Source organism: Pseudophryne corroboree, chromosome 3 (genome assembly GCF_028390025.1).
Source record: "Pseudophryne corroboree isolate aPseCor3 chromosome 3, aPseCor3.hap2, whole genome shotgun sequence".
Lineage (NCBI taxonomy): Eukaryota > Metazoa > Chordata > Amphibia > Anura > Myobatrachidae > Pseudophryne > Pseudophryne corroboree.
The window spans coordinates 165,211,647-165,238,369 of NC_086446.1; the positions used below are offsets into that span (position 1 = coordinate 165,211,647).

The 26,723-nt window shown below is 47.8% G+C and overlaps 1 protein-coding gene across 1 annotated transcript in view; it reads left to right on the forward strand.

Annotated features, from left to right (window-relative positions):
- The window catches only part of PRPF19 (pre-mRNA processing factor 19), a 157,329-nt gene that overhangs the window by 22,437 nt on the left and 108,169 nt on the right, over nucleotides 1-26,723 (forward strand). Inside the window, exon 4 of the mRNA XM_063958555.1 lies at nucleotides 25,379-25,520. Within this exon, the coding sequence (XP_063814625.1) occupies nucleotides 25,379-25,520 (142 nt within the window). The remainder of the gene's footprint in view (nucleotides 1-25,378; nucleotides 25,521-26,723) is intronic.

The following is a 26,723-nucleotide window of genomic DNA, read 5'->3' on the forward strand; positions in this document are numbered from 1 at the left end:
AGAATTAAAGAAGGCAGTCAGGGAGTCGATTATTTTAGGGGAGTGCAATTTAAAGAATTCCCCAGATAGTCCATCAGGGCCTGGGGTCTTCAAAGGCTTAAGTGCTTTAATAGCTTCCTCTACCTCAGTGGCAGTAACAGGAGCAGTCAGGGAATCCGATTGAGCAGAAGAAATCTGGGGCAATTGCAATGTGTCCCAGAAGGAGTTCTAATTAATTAGGTCAACCTCACTATGTGAATAAAGGTAATTGAAAAAGGAGTGAAAAATATCGGTCATCGCCTTTCCCTCAGATTGTGTTGTAGAGGCAGAGTCCCTCAATGCCGTCACATGATGGGGGCCCCTGTCAGATCTGAGTAAGTTGGAGAGCATGCGTCTAGGTTTATCCCCATATTGGAAGAATTTATGTTTTCCCGCGATAAGGAAGCTATTATCCATATTCGTTAGGATATGGTCAAATCGGGTTTTAGCATCTCTATACACTTGTTTGTTAGCTGGTGTGGGTGAGGATTTAAAACGCTGAAATGAGGATGTGATTGTAGCTTGGGCTTCTCTATATGCGGTATCCCGATCTCGTCTATATTTCGACATGTATGCAATTATGTCTCCTCGCAAATCTGCTTTAGCAGTCTGCCAAAACAGGGCAGGGTCAGATATGTGATCAGAGTTGTTAAGAGAGTAAGAGTCCCAAGAAGCTAGCAGCATGTTTTTAAAGTCTGGGGAAGCCGCCAATTTGGCAGGGAATCTCCAATGTGAATTAGTACCTAAAGTGAATTTACCTTGCAATATAATCGATATAGGTGCGTGGTCTGAAATAATTACAGGGTTAATAGTTACCTCAATGATCCTGGGGGACAGGTCAGTGGATACAAGAAAATAATAGATACGTCTACCAAGCCTAACTGCGTAGATATATAGTCCAGATTGATCTTGGGAAGCTGGGACCTCTGAGAGGAAACACCCTTCCTGTCCAAGACCAAAGAGGACACCAGATTCATATCCCCTCCAACAATAAGAGAGGTCTGAGAATAAGGTCGGAGAAGATTCGTCATCTCTAAGTAAAATGTTTTATCATAAACGGCCGGGGCATAGACATTACATAGGGTCAGTCTGGTTCCCTCTATGGTGACATCTAGTACAATATATCTACCCAAGGGATCAATAATCTGATGATGGATGTCAATCTCAACCCCTTTACGGATGAGGATCGCAACCCCCCTCGCCTTAGAAGAAAATGAGGAAAAGGCTACAACTTCTTGTTTAAGCATAGAGAGCTTACCATGTTCAGCAGGGGTCAGGTGCGTTTCCTGGAGCAGAGAGACATCCGCCTTCACCTTATTCAAGTAAGTGAGGATGCGTCTCCGTTTAATAGGAGAGTTGATGCCCCTAACATTCCATGACATGTTAAGATGGGACATCTATCCAACAATAGAGGAATACAAAGAGCCAATAGCATTTCTTGAAATGTGGAACATTAAGAAGTATAATCCAGAGTAATAGAGACATATATGCTCCCCCCTCACCTGGCGAGGCAACTGCAGGAAGGACAGAAAAGAGAAAGAAGTAGGAAAAGACAGAAAAGAGAGGGGAAAATGGAAGTAAGAACAAAGACAAAAACAGTACATGAAAACATCTACAACGGTAAACATCGGTAGAAATAAGCAGCCTGAACCAGCTGCAATGTATAGCAAAGAAAAAAAAACAGTTGAGAATTAAAATGAAATAACCAACAGGCAATACCGGGTTAGTATATTTAAACAGACAACATTTTGACCCTTACGGAAAAAGAATGGAGCATCATCTACACCATCATGTTAGGCGGCAAACTAAATCAATACCCACTCCGCAATAAGGTAGAAATATTAACAATATCACCCAGTAGAGAAGGAATGGACAAATCACGGTATCAAGCATCACTCATCCTCAGCTCTGGATGGGGAGGATGGCTGCGAAGCCGAGGGTAATCGTATGGTTCCCTCAAGTTCCATCACAAATTCTTTAGCAGAGTCCACTGAAGTGAAGTCCTTCGGACCTTGTGGGGTGAAGATGCGCAGCCGCGCGTGGTAGAGGAGAGAGAATCGGGTGCCATTTTTCACTAATTGAGAGCAATATGCTCTAGAGACTTCCGCGGAATAATCTTGGAAGAGAAACAGCCGTTGGCCGTCCCAGTGAAGCGGACCTTTACTCCGAGCCGCCGACCATATCATTTCTTTGTGTCGGAAGTTTAAGCATTTAAAGATAACCGGGCGGGGCCTGGACTGGTTAGAGTCCTGTGGCGTACCCAGTCTATGCGCTCGCTCAATTTCCAACGAGGAAAGGTCTTCCGGGATACCTAGGAGATCCGGTAAATCAGAGAGGAGAAATTTTAAAAGGTCGGGGCCTTTCAGCGATTCTTTAAGGCCTACGATTCTCAGGTTATTTCGCCTCGAACGATTCTCCAGGTCATCTATCTTCATCATCATGTGTTGGCGAGAAGATGTCAAGGATATAACCTGTTCTTTTAGATCTTCAATTTCTTTAAAATTAGCTCCTATCCTATTTTTCATTTACTGAGATTCTGTGTGTCATGGACCCGAGTTACGATTTCAGGTCCGATACTGCTGTCATGAATTTATCTGCCTGAGTTTGTAGCAGAGGTTTCACAGTCTCCTTAATTGCTTTCACTATATCCGAGTAAGAAGGAGGTGCGGGGGGAGCCTTTGGAGGCATAGTAGGTAGGGAGTCAGCTGTAGTGTCCAGAGAATCGGAATTAGGTGACAGTAATGGAGAATCAGGGCTTGGTTCACCACGCTTACCACCACTTCTATATCTTTGAGGTTTCGGTGCAGAAGAGCTTAAGAATTTGTCCATAATAATTATTATGAGCTCATGAGGGTCAAACGGATGAGGCGGTATGCCGTTGGTTAGAGAAGCAAGGGAAGCTCTACATCACAGCCGCGTGAGGTGAGTATTCACATATTGCTGACAAATGTTACCAGTCAGAAGAGGTTGAGATCAGACGTAGATTACTATGCCGTCAGAAGGACACAGCTGTGAACAGCAGGTGTAGTTTCAACACCACCAGCACATATGGGAGGGCGGTCAGCCAGATGTAAAGAGCATGGCAAACAGTAATAATAATATTGTAGTATGTCGAAGGTTACGGCAATCCGACCAGCGGCATCACCATGTAAGCACGCCAATTGAGGGTATATCAATAAGTATTGGGGTAACCACTCTCGCTTCCCACATGCGGTGGTAGGAAGGGGGGGTAGGAGATGTAATTCACTTTGTGGCAGTGGACTGGAGAGAGAGTCACCGGCATCGAAGGTCAGCTGTAAAGGTAGTAAAGGTGTTCAATCCCACTGTTTTACGGTCCACCAGATAATAGGTGTAGGGTGAGGAGTTGTCCCACAGGGATAGGGGGAGGAAGGGCTCAGTATGGCTGTGGGGTCCCTGTAGGTGGGTGTTTAGTGATATGTATTATTTATACAGATTAATGACCCCCTCACCTCCAGTCTAAACCCCTCCAGCCTCCAGGTCCAGTGCAGGATATGTGTTGTGGGCAGAGCGGTGCAGGGAGATTTACTCCGGTGAAATAGCAGGGAGCAGCAGAGACGCGCTGTTGCAGCACCGGAAGTGCGCGGCTCTCCTCAGCCGCGGGATCCGAACTTCACTCCACAGGCCACCAATGTTGTTGCATGGGGGTCCCGGAGGGCACACAGCAGGCTCCGGGGTAGACGAGGGGAGGATGGAGGAGCTCCGATGGCTGCAGGAGTCTCCGGAATCAGCAGGCCCCACGGAGCTACGCGTCGGACCGGAAGCAGAAATTTAGTCCGCGGCTTCGGTTCCCGGCACAGGCCGCAACCCGCAAAGACCGAGGAAACGGTCTCCCGGCTCCGCGGATCGGCGCACAGGTACCTAGGGCCATTGAGGGTACAAATTGGGCATAGAGGGGGCAATATCTCCAGCGGCAGCCGCGTTTTAGGTGTGTGGGAGCAGGAGCTCTAATTCCCTGCATCCAGCCGCCTCTCCAGTCAGGCCACGCCCTTGTAGCCCTTAGTTTAAACAAAAATCTTTCCTTGAAATGTCCGTCTCTCCTGGGCACAGTTCTTATAACTGGGGCCTGGAGGAGGGGCATAGAGGGAGGAGCCAGTTCACACCCAGATTAAGTCTTTTTAGTGTGCCCAAGCTCCTGCGGATCCCGTCTATACCCCATGGTCCTTTTGGAGTCCCCAGCATCCTCTACGGACTAGGAGAAAAGGATTTATCGGTAAGTACCAAAATCCTATTTTCTCTGACGTCCTAGTGGATGCTGGGGACTCCGTAAGGACCATGGGGAATAGCGGCTCCGCAGGAGACTGGGCACAGCTAAGAAAGATTTAGGACTACCTGGTGTGCACTGGCTCCTCCCACTATGACCCTCCTCCAGACTTCAGTTAGAATCCTGTGCCCGGCTGAGCTGGATGCACACTAGGGGCTCTCCTGAGCTCCTAGAGAGAGAGTATATTTTAGGTTTTTTATTTTACAGTGAGATCTGCTGGCAACAGACTCACTGCAGCGAGGGACTAAGGGGAGAAGAAGCGAACCTACCTAACTGGTGGTAGCTTGGGCTTCTTAGGCTACTGGACACCATTAGCTCCAGAGGGATCGACCGCATGGTACTGGCCATTGGTGTTCGGTCCCGGAGCCGCGCCGCCGGCCCCCTTACAGAGCCAGAAGCAAGAAGAATCCGGAAAATCGGCGGCAGAAGACATCAGTCTTCACCAAGGTAGCGCACAGCACTGCAACGGTGCGCCATTGCTCCTCATACACACTTCACACTCCGGTCACTGAGGGTGCAGGGCGCTGGGGGGGGGGGGCGCCCTGAGAAGCAATAAATACACCTTGGCTGGCAAATATATCACAATATATAGCCCCAGAGGCTATATATGTGATAAATACCCCTGCCAGAATCCATAAAAAAACGGGAGAAAAGTCAGCGAAAAAGGGGCGGAGCTATCTCCCTCAGCACACTGGCGCCATTTTCTCTTCACAGTGCTGCTGGAAGACAGCTCCCCAGGCTCTCCCCTGTAGTTTTCAGGCTCAAAGGGTTAAAAAGAGAGGGGGGGGCACTAAATTTAGGCGCAATATTGTTTATACAAGCAGCTATTGGGGGGAAAAATCACTCAGTTATAGTGTTAATCCCTGCATTATATAGCGCTCTGGTGTGTGCTGGCATACTCTCTCTCTGTCTCCCCAAAGGACTTTGTGGGGTCCTGTCCTCAGTCAGAGCATTCCCTGTGTGTGTGCTGTGTGTCGGTACGGCTGTGTCGACATGTGGGATGAGGAAGGTTACGTGGAGGTGGAGCAGAGGCCGATAAATGGGATGTCGCCCCCTGTGGGGCCGACACCAGAGTGGATGGATAGGTGGAATGTATTAACCGACAATGTCAACTCCTTACATAGAAGGCTGGATGACGTAAAACAGATGTGGGACAGCCGGCTTCTCAGCCCACGCCTGCCCAGGCGTCTCAAAGGCTATCAGGGGCTCAAAAAAGCGCCCGTTACCTCAGATGGCAGACACAGATGTCGACACGGAGTCTGACTCCAGTGTCGACGGGGTTGAGACATATACACAATCCACTAGGAACATCCGTTACATGATCTCGGCAATGAAAAATGTGTTACGCATTTCTGATATGAACCCAAGTACCACATAAAAGGGGTTTTATTTTTGGGGAGAAAAAGCAGCCAGTGTTTTGTTCCCCCATCAGATGAATGAATGAAGTGTGTAAAGTAGCGTGGGTTCCCCCCGATAAGAAACTGGTAATTTCTAAAAAGTTACTGATGGTGTACCCTTTCCCGCCAGAGGATAGGTCACGTTGGGAGATATCCCTTAGGGTGGATAAGGCGCTCACACGTTTGTCAAAAAAGGTGGCACTGCCGTCATAGGATACGGCCACCTTGAAGGAGCCTGCTGATAAAAAGCAGGAGGCTATCCTGAAGTCTGTATATACACACTCAGGTTATATACTGAGACCTGCAATTGCCTCAGCATAAATAGTGCTGCTGCAGCGTGGTCTGATACCCAGTCAGATAATATTAATACTCTAAGACAGGGATAATAGTTTGCTAACATAGAGCATATTAAAGACGTCGTCTTAGATATAAAGGATGCACAGAGGGATATTTGCCGGCTGGCATCCAAAATTAATGCAATGTCCATTCTGCCAGGAGGGTATTAGAAACTCCGCAGTGGACAGGTGATGCTGCCTATAAAAGGCACATGGAGATTCTGCCTAATAAGGGTGAGGAATTGTTTGGGGATGGTCTCTGGGACCTCGTATCCACAGCAACTGCTGGGAAGAAAAATTTTTACCTCAGGTTTCCTCACAGCCTAAGAAAGCACTGTATTTTCAGGTACAGTCCTTTCGGCTTCAGAAAAGCAAGCGGGTCAAAGGCGCTTCCTTTCTGCACAGAGACAAGGGAAGACGGAAAAAGCTGCACCAGCAGCCAGTTCCCAGGATCAAAAATCTTCCCCCGCTTCCTCTGAGTCCACCGCATGACGTTGGGGCTCCACAGGTGGAGACAGGTGCGGTAGGGGCGCGTCTCGGGAACTTCAGGGACCAGTGGGCTTGCCCACTGGTGGATCCCTAGGTTCTGAAAATAGTATCACAGGGATACAGGCTGGAGTTCGAGGCGACTCCCCCTCGCCGTTACCTCACATCAGCCTTGCCTGCTGCCCTCGGAGAAAGATAGTACTGGCGGCAATTCACAAGCTGTACTTCCAGCAGGTGAAATCAAGGTACCCCTCCTTCAACAAGGCCGGGGTTACTATTCCAAAATGTTGTGGTACCGAAACCAGACGGTTCGGTGAGACCCATTCTAAAATTGAAAGCCTTGAACACTTCTATACGAAGGTTCAAGTTCAAAATGGAATCGCTCAGGGCGATTATTGCAAGCCTGGAGAATTTCATGGTATCACTGGACATCAAGGATGCTTACCTGCATGTCCCTATTTACCCTCTTCACCAGGAGTACCTCAAAAGTGTGGTACAGGATTGTCATTACCAGTTCCAGACGTTGCCGTTGGTCTGTCCCCGGCACCGAGGTATTTACCAAGGTAATGGCCGAAATAATTATCCCGTACTTGGACGATCTCCTTATAAAGGCGAGGTCCAGGGAGCAGTTGTTCGGCGGAGTAGCACTATCTCGGGAAGTGCTACAACAGCACGGCTGGATTCTGAATATTCCAAAGTCGCAGCTGGTTCCTACGACGCGTCTACTGTTCCTGGGTATGGTTCTGGACACAGAACAGGATAAAAAGGGTTTCTCCCGGAGGAGAAGTCCAAGGAGTCGTCTCTAGACAGAGACCTCCTAATACGTATACAGGTGTAGGTGCATCAATGCACGCGAGCCCTGGGAAGGATGGTAGCTTCTTACAAAGAAATTCCATTCGCCAGGTCCCATGCAAGGATTTTCCAGTGGGATCTGTTGAACAAGTGGTCCGGGTCGCATCTTCAGATGCATCGGCGGATAACCCTGTCTCCAAGGGCCAGGGTGTCGCTGTTGTGGTGGCTGCAGAGTGCTCATCTTTTAGGGGGCTGCAGATTCGGCTTACAGGACTGGGTCCTGGTGACCACGGATGCCAGCCTTCGAGGCTGGGGGGCAGTCACACAGGGAAGAAACTTCCAAGGCTATGGAAAAGTCAGGAGACTTCCCTACACATAAATATTCTGGAACTAAGGGCCATTTACAATGCCCTAAGTCAGGCTAGACCCTGCTTCAACACCGGCCGGTGCTGAACCAGTCAGACAACATCACGGCGGTCGCTCATGTAAACCGACAGGGCGGCACAAGAAGCAGGATGGCGATGGCAGAAGCCACAAGGATTCTCCGATGGGCGGAAAATCATGTGTTAGCACTGTCAGCAGTGTTCATTCCCGGAGTGGACAACTGAGAAGCAGACTTTCTCAGAAGACACGACCTCCACCCGGGAGAGTGGGGACTTCATCCAGAAGTTTTCCAAATGATTGTACACCGTTGAGAAAGGCCACAGGTGGACATGATGGCGTCCCGCCTCAACAAAAAGCTACAAAGATATTGCGCCAGGTCAAGGGACCCTCAGGCGATAGCTGTGGACGCTCTGGTAACACCGTGGGTGTACCAGTCGGTGTATGTGTTCCCTTCTCTGCCTCTCTTACCCAGGGTAATGAGAATAATAAGACGGAGAGGAGTAAGAACTATACTCATTGTTCCGGGTTGGCCAAGAAGAGCTTGGTAACCAGAACTCCAAGAAATGATCTCAGAGGACCCATGGCCTCTGCCGCTCAGACAGGACCTGCTGTAGCAGGGGGCCTGTCTGTTCCAAGACGTACCGCGACTGCGTTTGACGGCATGGCGGTTGAACGCCGGATCCTGAAGGAAAAGGGCATTCCGGAGGAAGTCATTCCTACGCTTATTAAAGCTAGAAAAGATGTAACCGTACAACATTATCACCGCATATGGCGAAAATATGTTGCGTGGTGTGAGGCCAAGAAGGCCCCAACGGAGGAATTCCAGCTAGGTCGATTTCTGCACTTCCTACAGTCAGGGGTGACTATGGGCCTAAAACTGGGTTCCATTAAGGTCCAGATTTCGGCTCTGTCGATTTCTTCCAAAAAGAACTGGCTTCACTGCCTGAAGTTCAGACATTTGTCAAGGGAGTGCTGCATATTCAGCCTCCTTTTGTGCCTCCAGTGGCACCGTGGGACCTCAACGTGGTGTTGGGTTTCCTAAAGTCACATTGGTTTGAGCCACTCAAAACCGTGGATTTAAAATATCTCACGTGGAAAGTGGTCATGCTTTTGGCCTTGGCTTCGGCAAGGCGTGTGTCAGAATTGGCGGCTTTGTCATGTAAAAGCCCCTATTTGATTTTCCATATGGATAGGGCAGAATTGAGGACTCGTCCCCAGTTTCTTCCTAAGGTGGTATCAGCTTTTTACTTGAACCAACCTATCGTGGTGCCTGCGGCTACTAGGGACTTGGAGGACTCCAAGTTACTGGACGTAGTCAGGGCCTTGAAAATTTATGTTTCCAGGACGGCTGGAGTCAGGAAGACTGACTCGCTATTTATCCTGTATGCACCAAACAAGATGGGTGCTCCTGCTTCAAAGCAGACTATTGCTCGCTGGATTTGTAGCACAATTCAGCTTGCGCATTCTGTGGCTGGCCTGCCGCAGCCTAAATCTGTAAAAGCCCATTCCACGAGGAAAGTGGGCTCTTCTTGGGCGGCTGCCCGAGGGGTCTCGGCTTTACAACTTTGCCGAGCTGCTACTTGGTCAGGGGCAAACACGTTTGCAAAATTCTACAAATTTTGATACCCTGGCTGAGGAGGACCTTGAGTTCTCTCATTCGGTGCTGCAGAGTCATCCGCACTCTCCCGCCCGTTTGGGAGCTTTGGTATAATCCCCATGGTCCTTACGGAGTCCCCAGCATCCACTAGGACGTCAGAGAAAATAAGATTTTACTCACTGGTAAATCTATTTCTCGTAGTCCGTAGTGGATGCTGGGCGCCCGTCCCAAGTGCGGACTGTCTGCAATACTTGTATATAGTTATTGTTAACTACAAGGGTTATTGTTGAGCCATCTTTTGAGAGGCTCTGTTGTGTTCATACTGTTAACTGAGTATATTATCACGAGTTATACGGTGTGTTTGGTGTGGCTGGTATGAGTCTTACCCGGGATTCAAAATCCTTCCTTATTGTGTCAGCTCTTCCGGGCACAGTATCCTTACTGAAGTCTGAAGGAGGGTCATAGTGGGAGGAGCCAGTGCACACCAGGTAGTCCTAAATCTTTCTTAGCTGTGCCCAGTCTCCTGCGGAGTCGCTATTCCCCATGGTCCTTACGGAGTCCCGAGCATCCACTACGGACTACGAGAAATAGATTTACCGGTGAGTAAAATCTTATTTTATATATACGGGTTGAGTATCCCTTATCCAAAATGCTTGGGACCAGAAGTTTTTTGGATATCGGATTTTTCCGTATTTTGGAATAATCGCATACCATAATGAGGTATCGTGGCAAAGGGACCTAAGTCTAAGCACAGAATGCATTCATGTTTCATATACACCTTAGACACACAGCCTGAAGGTCACTTTAGCAAATATATTTAATAGCTGTGCATTAAACAAAGTTTGTGTACATTCACACAATTCATTTGTTTTATATACACCTTATACACACAGCCTGAAAATCATTTAATACAGTATTTTTAATAACTTTGTGTATTAAACAAAGTTTGTGTACATTGAGCCATCAGAAAACAAAGGTTTCACTATCTCAGTCTCACTCAAAAAATTCCGTATTTTGGAATATACCGTATTTCGGAATATTTGGATATGTGATACTCAACCTGTATATATGTGTGTATATATATATATATATATATATATGTATGTATGTGTGTATATATATATATATATATATATATATATATAGAGAGAGAGAGAGAAACATAGGCCTTTATTAATTTTATTTTCGGCATCGGGGTACACTGTGTTCCACAGGGAATACATCGGGGTGTAGAGATGGATCTTGATCCAGAGGCACCAACAGGCTAAAGCTTTTGACTGTCCCAGGATGCATGGTGGGGCCTCCTCTATAAACCCACCTCCAGGCACTGTGAGCTCAGTTTTGTTAACCAGTGCAATGCAGAAGCAGGTAAAAGAGAAGGCAGATGTTAGTCACATTGAACCACGTTCTCACGACAGAAGGGACTAGCAGCTAATGCCATTCAAACCCAAAGAAGCTAAGTGCGTCAGGGTGGGCGCCCTGAAGAACCCAATGTACCTCGCAGAAAGAGGTACATTGTGATCCACAGGGAATACTTCGGGGGATGTCCTAAAGCAGTTCCTCAAGAGAGGGGACGCACCTTAGCGGGTATGAGAATCCGGCGTCCAAAGGAAGCATCCTGGGAGGTGGAAGTATCAAAGGCATAGAACCTAATAAACGTGTTCACTGAGGACCACGTAGCCACCTTGCACAATAGTTTTGCAGACGTGCCATGACTGGCCGCCCAAGAAGGTCCAACAGACAGAGTAGAATGGGCTTTAATAGCAGCAGGAGCTGGAAGTCCAGCCTGCGCATAAGCTTGTACAATCACCATTCTAATAGGTTTGCTTATTCGCAGGCCAGCCACGTTTGTGAAAACCAAAAAGTACAAAGAGGGTATCTGAACTCCTGAAAGAGGCAGTCCTCTCCACATATATATACAGAGAGCGCGTACCACATCCAAAGACCGTTCTTTGGAGGACAATTCAGAAGAAATGAAGGCTGGACCATAATCTCTTGATTAAGGTGAAAAGATTACACCACCTTAGGTAAATTACCAGGGCGAGGTCTAAGAACTGCTCGGTCACGATGAAATATTAAAAAGGGTGGACGATAGGACAACGCACCTAAGTCAGACACCATTCTAGCAGAGGCAATAGCCAGCAGAAACAGGACCTTGGCTGTGAGCCATTCAAGGTCCACTGACTCAAGAGGTTCAATTGGAGACTCTTGCAAGGCATTCAAGACAACAGACAAATCCTGTGGAGCCACAGGAGGGACATAGGGAGGCTGAATTCGCAGTGAATGTATGCCACGTTTTGTGGGCGCCGATGCTCCATTTTAGGGACGTGGTCTGGGCAACGAAGGGGGTGCCGGACAGTTTGCGGGGTGGACCGTGGTAGCTGCGTGATGTCACACGCAGCAACTGCCACCCTTCACATGGCAGGTAGCCGTCTGCCTTCGCAGCTAAGCTGCGCAGGCAGAGGGCTACTCTAAACATGCGAAAACATAGCCGGCGTGCGATGTTATTACATGTCTGCGGGGGAGGGGTGGGGGTCCTATATCCGGCATGTGAGACCGACTTGCCCTGTGCTGGGCGTTTCCCCTCCACCCCCCATGTCAAAGAAATTGATTGTAGATGCGTGTTTTCTCGCACATCTACGATCAGGTCTACATAAGGCCATTAGAACCAAATGCTGGAGCATGATGATAGAAATATCACTTCATATTGTGGGCAGAGAACAATCTTAAGAGCCCTTACAGCACTTCATGTGCGAGAAAGTACTGCAGTGTGGTATATTCTGTCGATATCCAATCCGCCCAGTAGAACTGGATTTTCACAAGGAGGTGTTTTTAATAAATTCATAAAATTGAGATTACCCAGATAGACCTGGTGGCAACACATTGAAATACCAAATTGGAAAAATGTTGCTCCAGTCAGAGGCTCGAAAGCTGAAGGAACAGATGCTCTAATAAGACATTTGAGACTCAAACTGGGATATAGATTTATAATAGAATATTCTGCCACACGCTATACAAATGTGTGGAATCATGACGAACATCTAACCATTTAATGTAACACTGTAATATAAAATCAATATAAAATGGTCATAATTGATCAACAGTGTATATAAGCAATTGAGTTCAAATAGACAAACCTGTGCAAAGCCAGTTCAAGCACAGAAGAAAATATTCAAATATTGTCGCGCTAGGACGGTTATAGGGTACCTTTTTTATACGAGTCTCCTGACCTGTTTATTATGGAACCTCAATTGGTTATCTTAGGGCACTTCCCAGTTGAAATGATACTTTGAGCCCAGTCACTTAGGGGGTAATTCTGACCTGATGGCAGTAGCAAATTTGTTAGAGGGCTTAGGATGGAAACTGAGCAGGTCACTGGCTGTGGAAGAGCATACCATTTCATTTCAGATCTTATCAATTTTGTCCTTGAAATTGGAAGCAAGGTCTTGCGCACTGATAGTGGGTTGTGTGAGGGAGGGATAAGAAATGACTTAAATGTATTAAAAAGTTGCTTGCGGTTAGAGGCTTAAGCAGAGATGAGAGATTGGAAATATGTTTGGCAGTGTCCAGAGCATTACGATAAGAGTGGTTAAATGGTCTTATGTGAGAGAGTCACTTGAACTACGAGATTTCCGCCACTGACGTTCTACTTTACGTGAGTTTTTTAGTTGTCTTGTGAATTTAGAGTGCCACGGTTGACATCTAAGTCTATGTGGACTGTGATGGGTAGCTGGAGCCACTTCGAGTGCTGTTTCTAGAGTTTGGTTAAAATGTGATACAGCAGTCTCAGGAGAGGTGAATGTAGAAATTGGTGAAAGCAGTCTTTGCAGAGAGGTAGATAGTTGTTGAAAATTAATAGTGAAAATTAATAATATTTCTGCGGGTTAGAGGAGGCTTGGTATACTTCAGGGACATTGAATTTGAAGTAATGGAGGAGAGCATGCAGGTGATAAGGTTGTGATCTGAGAGAGGGAAAGGAGTGTTAGTAAGTTCAGAAACAGATCATAGTCTGGTGAATACAAGATCAAGGCAGTGGCCCCCTGATGTGTAGGGGAGTCAGTCCGTTGGGAAAGGCCAAGAGAGGAGGTTAGAGAGAAGTTTGGAGGCATGAGGAGATTGTGGACTGTCAATAGCAATATTGAAATTGCCTATAATGATGATAAGAAGTGAAGGAGCCAAGCAGAAAAATCTTCCAGAAACCTTGTGGGTTGCCCAGGTGGGTGATAGATAGCTGCAACATGCAGAGAGAAAGGGGCAAAAATCCTAATAGAATGTATTTCAAATAATGTAAGTGTGAGAGAAGGAACAGGTGGTAAAACTGGATGTGTATGATTTGGACAGTAATATTCCAACCTCGCCTCCTTTACGGTTACCAGGCCTGTGAAGTGGAGGCCACCATATGATATTGCTGCAGGGGAGGCTGTATCTGATTATATGAGCCATGTTTCTGTTATAGCTAGCATATTGAGGGTTTTTTTTTTTTATGAAGAGGTCATTGATGTTAATTTGTTTGTAAACAGCATTCCATAAAGCACATTTTAGTGACTTGGAGGGAGAGGGGGGACATGTGATATTTATAAGGTTTGTTGCATTTATATTCCGTTGTGAATCTGCTGAATGTGAGTGAGGTATGTGGATGGGACCTGGATTTGAGGATATGTCACCAGCTAGTAGAAGCAAAAGAAGAGAGAGATAAGTATAGCTGGGGGAGGTGTGTGATAGGTTGTTATGGTGACAGATTGAGTAGTTTATAGTTAGTGTACATGGATACTGTAGGATAAAAGCTCATGAGTGTTCATAAAAGGGGAGTGGATTAATGAGACTGCAATGTGCATGGCGCGATCAGTTACAGGAATAGTGAAGGATGTTGCTACTTTATAGAGGATACCATGAAATGCTATTAGAAAAAATAGTTTGTGGCACATGGTCTGGCCGCGGTGTGACGTCACTGAGTGATAAGTTTATCATATCGCACAGTGTGTATGCACTGCTGCCGACCGCCTGGGAGTGGGAAACAATAGGCGACGTCGCTCATAGAGCACGTCGCCTAGTGTGTACCCACTTTAAGATTAAATAGTCCCCTCTGTCTCTTGCTATCAGAAGATCATTTAACAAACACCAGGGCTGTTTCATTGCTGTGTCTTCTCCTGAATCCTCATTCGAATGGATCATAAATATCATGGGCTATCAGATGGGTTTCCAGTTGATTAGTAACCACTTTCTCAATAACCTTTCCTAGAAAAGGAAGGTTTGAAACCAGTCTGTAGTTGGTCATGCAGTTTAGATCTAAATAAAGTTTTTTTTAGGAAGAGGTCTAACAATTGCCTCCTTTAAGGGTTCAGGGAAAATTCCTGTCTGTAGAGAGTACAGTGAACGATTTTCTCTAGCATCCATAAGGGATATCAGGGAAATTTAGGGCCTAATTCAGAGTTGATCGCAGCAGCAAATTTGTTAGCAATTGGGCAAAACCATGTGCACAGAAGATAGACACTAACACTAAAGTCTATCTACACAGCAGCAGGTGTATTGCAAAGGCCAGTCATAGCGGGTTGCTGAATGACCCATGCCATTCATGCGTGGGCTACTCAGATTCAGGAGGGTCTCTCTGGGGATATGCCTTTTGGTCACGACGGTGACTCTCCTGAAGCACATTCAGGACACTGCACGCGTCCTGTGTGACTTGCTCAAGAAAATGGGCAATATTAATGCTACAACGGCTGCCATGGTGTGTCAGCGCACAGGGCCTTGTGGTTGCGTCAGTGGATAGCGGACGCAGAATCCAAGCGCAGTGTGGAATCCCTCCCCTTTTCTGGGGAATGGCTCTTTGGGGTGCGTTGGATACCTGGATTTCCAAAGTCACTGCAGGGAAATCTACACTTCTTCCCTCTGGGGCCCCGCCGGCTAGGCGTTCCTACCCGGGGCCGTCTGTTCAGTCCTTTCGGGCTAACATATTTCGATCTAGGGCCAGGGGTGTCTCCAATGCGAATAGAGGCACCAGAGGTAAGACAAAAAGACCTGCAAACACCGGTTCTCAGGAACAGACCACCAGTTCTGCTTCCACTAAGTCCTCAGCATGACGGTGCCCACCCACCCTGAGGGGATCTCGAGCTGGGAGCTCGACTACGTCACTTCAGCCGCGTCTTGGAGGTTTCCTGTCAGGATTCCTGGGTCAGGGACCTCATTTCTCAGGGCTACAAGCTGGAGTTCAACTGTGCTCCTCCCCAATGCTTTTTCAAATCAAGCTTACCAGCTTTGGAGGCTACGCAAGTTACGTTGCAACAGGCCATCCAAAAGTTGGTCCAGTCCCACGTCATTGTTCCAGTACCAATACCACAATGAGGCAGGGGTTATTACTCCAACCTGTTTGTGTACCGAAGCCTACCTTCATATTCCTATTTGGCCACCTCATCAGGCTTATCTGAGGTTTGCCCTGCTGGACGACCACTAACGGTTCCAGGCACTGCCCTTCGGCCTGTCCACAGCTCTGAGGGTATTCACAAAGGTAATGGCGGAGATGATGTTCCAGGTCCGGGGGGTCAATGTTGTCCCTTACCTGGACGATCGCCTGATAAAAGCGAGATCCAGGGAGCTTTTATTGCTCCATATCGACAGCACTCTCCAGCTTCTCTCACACCATTGTGGATTCTCAATTTACAGAAGTCCCACCTTGAGCCAACTCAGCGGCTTCTGTTCCTGGGATGTTCCTGGATACTGTGCCCCAGAAGGTGTTCCTCCAAGAGAACAAATCGAGAACACTTCAGGAGATGGTCCGCATGGTGCTCCGACCTACTTGAGTATCCATCCATCTCTGCATAGGATTGTTGGGGAAGATGGTCGCCTCATACGAGGCGATCCAATATGGAAGGTTCCATGCCAGAATATTTCAATTGGATCTCCTGAGCAAGTGGTCCGGATAACATCTACAGTTGCAACGGATGATACCGCGATCACCTCAGGCCAGGATTTCCCTCCTGTGGTGGCTACAGTCCTCCAATCTTCTGGAAGGCCGGAGTCTCGGGATTCAGGATTGGATCCTTCTCACAACGGATGCGAGTCTGAGAGGATGGTGAGCTGTCGCCCAGGGGGCACAGTTCCAGGGCTCATGGTTAGCCCACAAAGCCCTCCTTCCAATCAACATCCTGGAACTTCGGGCAATCTACAATACTCTGCTTCAGGCCTCTCCTCTGCTCAAGGATCACACGATACAGGTACAGTCGGACAACGCCACAGCAGTGGCGTACATCAATCGACAAAGACTAACAAAAAGCAGAGCCTGCATGCGAGAGGTGTCAAAGATACTCCTCTGGGCGGAAAGAAATGCGAGAGCAATGTCGGCAATCTTCATTTTGGGAGTGGACAACTGGGAAGCAGACTTCCTGAGTCGTCACTATCTCAACCCGGGGGAGTGGGGACTCCACCAACAGGTGTTTCAGGAGATCATCAACGTCTCAACAAGAAGCTTCGCTGGTATTGCTCACGAACCAGCGACCCTCAGGCGAGGGCAGTAGATGCACTGACATCACCTTGGCCTTACCAGCTGTTTCCTCTGATTCCGTTGCTCCCAAGGGTGCTCAAGCGAATCAGAAATCAAGGAGTCCAGGCAATTGATTGCCCCAGATTGGCCTCGGAGGGCGTGGTACGCAGATCTTCTGGACATGTCCGTCGAACACCCTTGGCGCCTACCACTAAGAAGAGATCTTCAACAAGGACCGTTCGCCTACCCGGACTTACGGCGACTTCGTTTGACGGCATGGAGGTTGAGCGGAACATCCTAGCTCACAAGATTATTGCTAACATGGTTCAAGCCCGGAAACCTGTGACGTCAAAACACTTATCATATCTGGAGAAGATGTCTCTTAGTGTGAGGAACACGTATCCACCTGCAGACTTCCACTTGAGGCGTTTCTTGCGTTTCCTGCAGGCTGGTGTGGATAAAGGCTTGCGTCTGGGTTCCGTTAAGGTGCAGATTTCAGATCACTCCTTTTACTTCCAGAAGAAATTGGCACTGTTGCCAGAAGTTCAGACCTTCTTGCAAGGGGAACTCCACATCCATCCACCTTTTGTGCCGCCTACGGCACCCTGGGATTTGAATGTGGTGGTGGAATTTCTACAGTCATCCTGGTTTGAACCTCTGATGTCTGGAGAAGACAAGTACCTCACGTGGAAAACAGTGATGTTACTGGCCCTGGCTTCTGCTAGATGTGTCTCAGAATTGGGGGCTTTATCGTGTAAAAGTCCATACTTGGTCTTTTACGAGGACAGAGCGGAGCTCCGGACTAGGCAGTAGTTCTTGCCGAAGGTTGTCTCTGTTTCACCTGGATCAACCTATTGTGGTTCTGTCAAGTTCTGACGCTTCTGCACCTCCTGAGGCCGTGGATGTTGTGCGAGCCTTGAAGATCTATGTCAAGAGGACGACTCGAATCAGAAAGACTGATTCCTTGTTCGTTCTCTATGATGCGCAGAAAAAGGGTTGTCCTGCTTCAAAGCAGTCCATTGCTCGTTGGCTTAGGCTTACTATCCAACCAGCCTAAGTGTCGGCAGCCTTACCTGTTCCTCAGTCCCTGAAGGCCCATTCTATAAGATCGGTGGGCTCATCCTGGGCGGCTGCCCGTGGAGTCTCAGCCTTGCAACTAGGCCGAGCTGCTACCTGGTCCAGGAAGAACACTTTTCTGAAGTTCTACCGGTTTGATATCCTGACCAAAAAGGATACCCAGTTTGGGCAGGCGGTGCTGCAGAAGTCTCCACACGTTCCTGCCCGTCCTAGAAGCTTTGGGACGGTACCATCATGGGTACCATCGTACTAAGTCTCCCCAATATCCCTTATGGATGCTAGAGAAATAGGATTTTAAATACCTACCGGTAAATCCTTTTCTCGTAGTCCATAAGGGATATTGGGCGCCCGTCTCGGTGTGTTGACTTTTCTGCAGGTTCTGTTTGTGGTTACCTGTTCAGCTTTTGCTGTTGTTACCAGTCGTTGCTGGTTGTTGTATGTTAGTGGTGTGCTGGTGTATAAATCTCACCAGTTCTTGTTATTATGTTCCTTCTCTCATGTGTGTCCTTTCTCCTTTGGCCACTGTTTTACCTATAACTGCCTGTGGGAGGGGGCATAGGGGGGAGGAGCCAGCACACCCAGTGAAGAAATTTAAAGTACATTGGCTCCTTTGGACCCCGTCTATACCCCATCATACTAAGTCTCCCCAATAATCCCTTATGGACCACGAGAAAAGGATTTATCGGTAGGTAATTAAAATCCTATTTTTTGCAAATACAGGGCCAATTATGTCCATACACCCTATTAGGAGCTTGTTTGAGGCCAGGTCTAGATCACAGGTAGTGGGGTGCAACATTTGGGCAATTTGACCCATCCATTGGGTCAAAGCCAGTCCAGGATAACAGGTGATTTACATTGTAAGTTTGGTACTCATTTGATAGTACTATGGAGATTCCAGCCCAAATGGCTGATACTTTATCTGCAAAGTAGTTTCCAAACTCGTTGCATCTTTTCTTGGAGAGGGTTTCATCAGGCTGCAAGCATGCACCTGTAGTTCCTGAAAGCACATGTCCAAAGTCAGACTTCACTTAAAACACACAGGGTGGAGTAGAGATGACATAACTACAGGTAGGTGCCAAATATATTAAGGGCATATTGCATAAAAGCAGTAGCTACCTCCTGAGCCCACAGGGCACCGGCATCAGCAAAAGATGGTCATCCATTCATACATTTTACAAACCTCACCTGGGTGTCAAACCTTCAGAAGACACTGGGCGATTCAAATGTAGCTCTGTTCGGACGCGATCTGCTGCTGACATCTACATTTCAGCTCGCAGCTGCTGGGGGTGAAAAGTTATAATGTGTGAAGTGATCCGTTTTTTGGCGCCCAAGCTGCACTTTTGCACTATTGATTTAGTTGGGTTTAGCAGCTTTACGTGACTTAACCCAACACTAACAGGTGATCTGCGATCTTCCATCTGGGGCGATAACATTTTAATTACCCCCACTGTGTTTGGTATGCTGAATAGACACTGCTTGATTATTTGATTGTTTGGGTGTATCCCATATGTCAGGGCTGCTATAGAGTTCTTACTAGAAATGGAATTGTCAGGTAAACACAAGTTGCTTATTTCTTTGCTGACCATCTGACATCACTGGTTTGAAAGTAATTAAAAGCCTCTGTGAGGTACAGCAAGATTTCTCTTACGTCCTAGAGGATGCTGGGGACTCCAAAAGGACCATGGGGTATAGACTGGATCCGCAGGAGCTTGGGCACACTGAAAAGACTTTGACTGGGTGTGAACTGGCTCCTCCCTCTGTGCCCCTACTCCAGACCTCAGTTAGACTTTGTGCCCAGGACTGACTGGACACTCACTAGGTTAGCTCTCCTGAGTTTCTCTAGAAAACACTTTTGTTAGGTTTTTTATTTTCAGGGAGACCTGCTTGCTACAGGCTCCCTGCATCGAGGGACTGAGGGGAGAGAAGTCAGACCTACTTCTACTTAGTCAAGGGCTCTGCTTCTTAGGCTACTGGACACCATTAGCTCCAGAGGGTTCGATCACTTGGTTCACCTAGCTGCTTGTTCCCGGAGCCGCGCCGTCACCTCCCTCACAGAAGCCAGAAGAAAGAAGCCGGGTGAGTATGAGAAGATCCGAAGACTTCAGTGACTGCAGAAGACTTCAGTAACGAGGTACAGCGCAGCAGTAGCGCTGCGCTCCGTGCTCCCACACACATCACCAACGGCACTCACAGGGTGCAGGGCGCTGGGGGTGAGCGCCCTGGGCAGCATGTTACTGGGTCTTGCAGGGCTGGCAGAAGGCATTTTCGGTGCCCGGGCACCGTTTTCCGTACCCCCGCCAGCATTTTCAAGTTTGAACTTTAGCGGGCTGAAGCGCGTCGGGAAGGGGCGGGGCTTAGCCGCACAGCTCACCACCGCTGCATGAGACGCTGGCCCGGGACCTCCAAGCTCCACTTCAAGTAACAGGGGGGGGGGAGACAGATATTTGGTGCATATTTAGTGTATTTTAAAGCAGCGCTTTATACATATGTCGTCTGGTGGGATATATGGGCGCTAGGGTGTGAGCTGGCATACTCCCTCTGTGTTTTCTCTATCCAGGCTTCCTTGTGGGTCTGTCCCCTAGCTGAGGCAGTGTGTGTGTCGGTACTACGTGTCGGCATGTCTGAAGCTGAGTGTTACTCCCCGGAGGAGGTTGCTGGGGGCGCAGATGCGGGTCTGGAGTTGGCTCTGTCGGCACAGCCGACACCTGATTTGCTTACAATGTTAAGTACACTTAATACAAATGTGGCCTCTTTATCTAAAAGATTAGATAAATCAGAGCCTCAGACACAGGTGTGGAGGAAATCCATGGAGGATGCTTTGTCTCAGGTGCAGGCCCCGTCTGGGTCGCAAAAGCGGTCGTTTACCCAGTTGGTAGATACGGATACCGACACGGATTCTGATTCCGATGTTGATTTCACTGAGGTTACTTTACACCAAAGGATAGTTAAGAGTATTCAGTACATGATTGTGGCTATAAAAGATGTTTTACATATCTCTGACGAACCTGCGGTGCAGGAAACAAGGATTTGTTTGTTTAAAGGGAAAAAGCCTGAGGTGAAGTTTCCCCCCTTTCATGAAATGAATACTCTTTGTGAAAAGGCTTGGGAGTCGCCGGACAAGAGGTGGCAGATTCCCAAGAGAATTTTCATGGCGTATCCTTTTCCCTCTGATGACAGGGAAAAATGTGAGTCGTCTCCGAATGTCGACAAGGCTCTATCCCGTTTGTCTAAGAAGGTGGTGCTTCCGTCCCCTGACACGGCAGCTCTCAAGGATCCGGCGGATCGCAAGCTGGAGACATCTCTGAAGTCCATTTTCGCTAATACGGGTGCATTGCTCAGACCTGCTGTGGCGTCGGTATGGGTGAGTAGTGCTATTGCTAAATGGGCTGAGAATTTAGCTGCTGATATGGATACCCTTGCTATAGATAATGTTCTTTTGACTCTTGGTTATATCAAGGATGCTGCAGATTACCTGAAGGATGCGGCGAGGGATGTTGGTCTCTTGGGACCAAGAGCCAATGCCATGGCGATCTCGGCCAGGCGGGCGCTGTGGATCCATCAATGGAATGCTGATGCCGACTCCAAGAAAGCTATGGAAGCTCTCCCCTTCAAAGGTGGTGTCTTGTTTGGTGACGGCCTGGCTGACCTGGTGTCTACCGCGACGGCGGGTAAGTCATCTTTTCTTCCTTATGTTCCCACGCAGCAGAAAAAGGCACCCCATCAGCAGATGCAGTCCTTTCTTCCAAATAAATACAAGCGTGGAAAAGGTTCGTCCTTCCTCGCTTCAAAGGGTAGAGGAAGGGGAAGAAAGTCGCTGCAGTATCAGGCGCCCAGGACCAAAAGTCCTCCCCCGCCTCTACCAAGTCCACCGCATGACGCTGGGGCTTCCCTGGGCGAGTCCGGACTGGTGGGGGCCGTCTGCGGATCTTCAGTCAGGTCTGGGTTCAATCAGGCCTAGATCCTTGAGTCCTAGATATAGTATGTCAGGGATACAGGCTGGAGTTTCAGGAGATGCCCCCTCACCGGTTTTTCATTTCGTCCTTACCAGTGTCTCTTCCGGACAGGGAGGTGATGAAGGCAGCAATACAAAAGTTGTGTCAACAGAGTGTCATTGTTCATGTTCCCCCGTCCCAACGAGGGGAGGGGTTCTACTCGAGCCTCTTTGTAGTACCGAAACCGGATGGTTCGGTCAGACCGATTCTGAACATAAAATCCCTCAATCCATACTTGAAAGATTTCAAGTTCAAGATGGAATCTCTTCGAGCTGTGATTTCCAGCCTAGAAGGGGGGGATTTTATGGCGTCAGTCGACATAAAGGATGCCTACTTAAACGTCCCGATATATCCTCCGCATCAAGCTTTCCTCAGGTTTGCGATACAGGATTTTCATTACCAATTTCAGACGTTGCCGTTTGGTGAAAATCCTCGGGGCCGTGGAAAGCCCAAAGTCATGGCAGAAATTATGGTTCTCCTTCACAAGCAGGGGGTTACAATTATCCCGTACTTGGACGATCTCCTGATAAATGCGAGGTCCAAGGAACGATTGTTGAGAAATGTGAATTTGTCTCTGTCGGTTCTGCGACAACACGGTTGGGTGCTAAATTTGCCAAAGTCTCAGTTGATTCCGACCACTCGGCTGCCGTTTCTGGGCATGATTCTAGACACGGAGTGTGTTTCTTCCGGAAGACAAAGCTCTGGAACTACAGACGATGGTCAGGGAGCTTCTGAGGCCGACAAGTGTGTCGATTCATCAATGTACTCGGGTTCTGGGGAAAATGGTTGCGGCGTACGAAGCCATCCCGTTTGGCAGGTTTCATGCCCGGGTGTTTCAGTGGGATCTGCTGAGCAAATGGTCCGGGTCTCACCTGCACATGCATAGGAAGATAAGTCTATCTTCCAAGTCCAGGATTTCTCTCCTGTGTTGGCTACAAAGTTCTCACCACCTAGGAGGGCGCTGGTTCGGAACCCAGGACTGGGTCCTACTGACAACAGATGCAAGTCTCCGAGGCTGGGGCGCAGTCACCCAAGGAAGAAATTTCCAGGGGAAATGGTCGCTCCAGGAATCTTGTCTCCACATAAATGTTCTCGAATTAAGAGCCATTTAAAACTGCCTGCTACAAACAAAAAGCCTTCTTCAGGGTCGACCTGTCCTGATCCAGTCAGACAACATAACAGCGGTGGCGCATATAAACAGTCAAGGCGGAACAAGGAGCAGGGCGGCTATGGCGGAGGCCACAAGAATCCTTCGCTGGGCAGAACAACACGTGAGCGCTCTGTCAGCAGTCTTCCTTCCGGGAGTGGACAACTGGGAAGCAGACTTCCTCAGCAGACACGATCTCCATCCGGGAAAATGGGCTCTTCACCAAGAGATATTTGCAGATGTGACGAAGCGTTGGGGAATTCCGCTGATCGACATGATGGTGTCTCGCCTCAACAAGAAGCTTCCGCGGTATTGTTCCAGGTCAAGGGACCCCCAAGCCAGTGCAGTGGACGCCCTGGTGACTCCGTGGGTGTTTCAGTCGGTGTATGTGTTCCCTCCACTTCCTCTCATTCCGAAGGTGCTGGGAATCATTCGACGAGCAAGGGTTCAGGCGATTCTCGTCGTTCCAGATTGGCCAAGAAGGGCCTGGTATCCGGATCTTCAGGAATTACTTGTGGAAGATCCTTGGCCGCTTCCTCTAAGAGAGGACCTGTTATTGCAGGGACCATGCGTGTTTCCAGACTTACCGCGGCTGCGTTTGACGGCATGGTAGTTGAGCACCAAATCTTAGCTCGAAAAGGTATTTCCGGGGAGGTCATTCCCACTCTCCTTAAGGCAAGAAAGGAGGTTACGGTGAAACATTATCACCGTATTTGGAGAAAGTATGTTTCGTGGTGTGAGACCAAAACTGCTCCTGCGGAGGAATTTCACTTGGGTCGGTTTCTCCATTTTTTGCAGGCAGACGTCGATGCAGGCCTGAAATTGGGTTCCATCAAAGTGCAGATTTCGGCTTTATCTATTTTCTTTCAAAAGGAATTGGCTGTCCTTCCAGAGGTTCAGACTTTTGTGAAGGGAGTGATGCATATCCACCCTCCGTTTGTGCCCCCTGTGGCGCCATGGGATCTTGAAGTGGTCTTGCAGTTTCTTATGTCTTCCTGGTTTGAACCTTTGTGTAAGGTTGAGTTAAAGTTTCTCACTTGGAAGGTAGTCATGCTGTTGGCTCTGGCGTCTGCCAGGCGAGTGTCAGAGTTGGCGGCCTTATCTCACAAGAGTCCGTACTTGATCTTCCATTCGGATAGAACGGAATTGAGGACTCGTCAACAATTTCTGCCGAAGGTTTCTTCGTTTCACATTAACCAACCTATTGTGGTACCTGTTGCTATGGATGCTGTGGCAGTTCCAAAGTCTCTTGATGTTGTGAGAGCTTTGAAAATTTACGTCGCCAGAACGGCTGTTGCCTGGAAAACAGAGGCGCTGTTTGTCCTCTATGCTTCCAACAAGATTGGTCATCCTGCTTCTAAGCAGACTATTGCACGCTGGATTTGTAGTACGATTCAGCAAGCTCATTCTTCGGCTGGGCTACCGGTGACGAAGTCAGTAAAGGCCCATTCTGCCAGGAAAGTGGGCTCATCTTGTGCGGCTGCCCGAGGGGTCTCGGCACTTCAGCTTTGCCGAGCAGCTACGTGGTCGGGTTCAAACACCTTTGCTAAGTTTTACAAGTTTGATACCCTGGCTGAGGAGGACCTCATGTTTGCTCAATCGGTGCTGCAGAGTTGTCCGCACTCTCCCGCCCGTTCTGGAGCTTTGGTATAAACTTTTGGAGTCCCCAGCATCCTCTAGGACGTAAGAGAAAATAGGATTTTAGTACCTACCGGTAAATCCTTTTCTCCTAGTCCGTAGAGGATGCTGGGCGCCCATCCCAGTGCGGAATGTTACTTGCAGTGTATTCTTGCTGGTTAAATTCGTTTACACACGGGTTGTGTATTTGTTGTTTTCAGCTTGTTGCTGTTGTTAATTCATACTGTTATCTGGTTTACTGTTACTCCGGTTGTACGGTATGTTTGTGGTGTGGGCTTGTAGGTTTCTCGCCCTTAGTTTAAACAAAAATCCTTTCCTCGAAATGTCCGTCTCTCCTGGGCACAGTTCCTATAACTGAGATCTGGAGGAGGGGCATAGAGGGAGGAGCCAGTTCACACCCAGTCAAAGTCTTTTCAGTGTGCCCAAGCTCCTGCGGATCCCGCCTATACCCCATGGTCCTTTTGGAGTCCCCGGCATCCTCTACGGACTAGGAGAAAAGGATTTACCGGTAGGTACTAAAATCCTATTTTTTCTGTGAAGCCATTGCTGTGGAAAACAAACTACACTACATACATTGTATATACTGTTGCTCTGAGAAAAGATTATGGCAGCCCAAGTCAACAATGGCTGAAACTGGGGGCTGCTGTACTTTCTTATCAAACAAAAACACTGAGCTGTCAGGATTTTTTTGTTTCTGTTAGCAAACGTATTTTACTTAAGTCATTGCAAATGTTTGAACGTAGTCATCTTTATTTCTAGGATGCTGTAATGCTGCATAGCTTTACTCTGCGACAGCAGCTACAGACCACTCGCCAAGAACTTTCTCATGCTCTCTATCAACACGATGCTGCTTGTCGTGTCATAGCCCGTCTCACCAAGGAGGTAACAGCTGCACGTGAAGGTAACTATCTTTCTGTGTCTTTCTACCTATTGAGTAGCAATCCCTTGAAAAATTTTCAATTGCAGGTCAACACCAATTTGCAGCATTTAAGTGTCATCATCGTGAATGTGTTTCGATCAGTTACACTATTCAGACCTAGTTCAGATTTTTTATTTTCAGTATTTATAGTATTTTCACAATCACAGTGGCTTTTGGATGCCTGACGTGGGTCGTATGGGACTGATTCCTGGAGGTTATCATTGATCATTCTAGCCCAGCACAAGGAGGCTGTGTAGTGAGCACAGAAGAATGTTCCTGCAACCATGGTGGTATTCCTTTCATGGGTGGAAAGCTGGAAAGTAGATTTTCTCTGCTACACCTGCAAATCTTTTAGCAGATTGAATTAAGATTGGATTGACATGATATAGTCTTCTTTGAACCACAAGGTGTTAAGGCCTGTATTCACAAGCAGATATGGGGAGAGATGTGTGCTGAGCGTGCGGTGGGGACACACACACGCTCATTTCACCCAGCGGGCAATCTAGCACCAGCGATAGCGCAGCTCATCGCTATCGCTGTGGGGGGTACACACGGACAGATCATGCTTAAAATCTAGGCAATCTAGTCAGATTGCTTAGCTTATCGCTCCGTGAGTACCCCCCTTTACACTTCTGCACAGTAACCAGATATCTGAAGACATTATCAATAGATGTCCTTGTTGGTCTCTTGAAACTTTAGTCTGATTTAAGTGTCCTGTCTGTTACCAATGCTTCTGTAGGTCCTGTGTAGGTAAAAACAGGTGATCCTGGTAACACCACCCCGTCCTCAATTAAAAATTTGCCAAAAATATTTGCCAAGTCTAAATTCACGTTACACTGGGACATCTCCACTCACACTGTAAGTGTAACTCTACCGCAATATAGCACAATTTACACCCAATCTTCGCATTGCATGTTTTATTTTTCCTGTGTTTTTGTTTTTATTTTTTTCAACACTGCCTCCTTTACTTCAATACAACATATTTTTCACTTTGTAATACCTAAGTAAAGGTACATGCGACCATATCACCACCCCCTCCCCTATTGGGGTCAAGTTGTTGAACTTTGCGCCTACTATTGGCTTTGAAAGTATTTGTGTACATTTACTAATCTCCTGATTTTCTTTATCCAATCAATCTCTTATCTATTTTACTGCTACATTTTCTGTCCCTTTTTATAACATGCA